The sequence below is a fragment of the Penaeus monodon genome, chromosome 19, assembly GCF_015228065.2.
Source record: "Penaeus monodon isolate SGIC_2016 chromosome 19, NSTDA_Pmon_1, whole genome shotgun sequence".
NCBI classification, from domain to species: domain Eukaryota; kingdom Metazoa; phylum Arthropoda; class Malacostraca; order Decapoda; family Penaeidae; genus Penaeus; species Penaeus monodon.
Genome location: NC_051404.1, coordinates 19,807,015 through 19,807,646, shown reverse-complemented (window position 1 = coordinate 19,807,646; position 632 = coordinate 19,807,015). Strand labels below are relative to the sequence as shown.

Below are 632 nucleotides of genomic sequence, written 5' to 3'. Positions count from 1 at the left end.
TATGGTATACAGAAAGTAAAAGACGCATTGAAAAGTAAAAGCAGAAAATGCAACTTAGAGAAAGCCCAAAATCTTTAATTAATTAATCTGATTTGCTTGAGCAGAGAATCTAGTGATGATGATGAGGACGAAGAAAGCCCCATTGAAGATGTTCCAAGAACAAGGAGGAGCGAGTCCCTCCCTCCTGAGATGGGAAGCGATGACTCTGACAGCCAACAACCTACCATGTGGCTTGGCACAGAGGATGGATTTATCCACGTGTATAACTGCTCTGACACGATAAGAATTAAAAAGAACAAATTCAAGTTTCAACCTGGCTCACCTGTTCATTGTATTATGTAAGTTATTGGAGTAAAAATGTGGGTTTGGGAAATTTCTGAAAAGATCAGGGATGACTACATTTTTTCTTGTTGAAAACATCATTTGCTTTCTACATAAACCTAGATTCTGACAAATAATCTATATCAAGGGAATTGAAACTTTGAATTTTTTTACCTATTATCAGAAGAAGTAAGCTTAGAATTATTAATGTTTAGCTGATGAATTTAGTTGTAGCTACAGATTACTTCACTTGCCACCAGTATTAATTTTAGTATCATTATTATGAGTTTCATAATCTTAATTATTTTATT

General features: G+C 34.2%; 1 protein-coding gene across 1 annotated transcript in view; it reads left to right on the top strand.

Moving 5' to 3' along the window:
* The window catches only part of LOC119585121, a gene marked incomplete in the record, with an annotated part of 138,847 nt that overhangs the window by 133,627 nt on the left and 4,588 nt on the right, over positions 1–632 (top strand). The window contains 1 exon segment of the mRNA XM_037933753.1: positions 105–338. Within this exon segment, the coding sequence (XP_037789681.1) occupies positions 105–338 (234 nt within the window).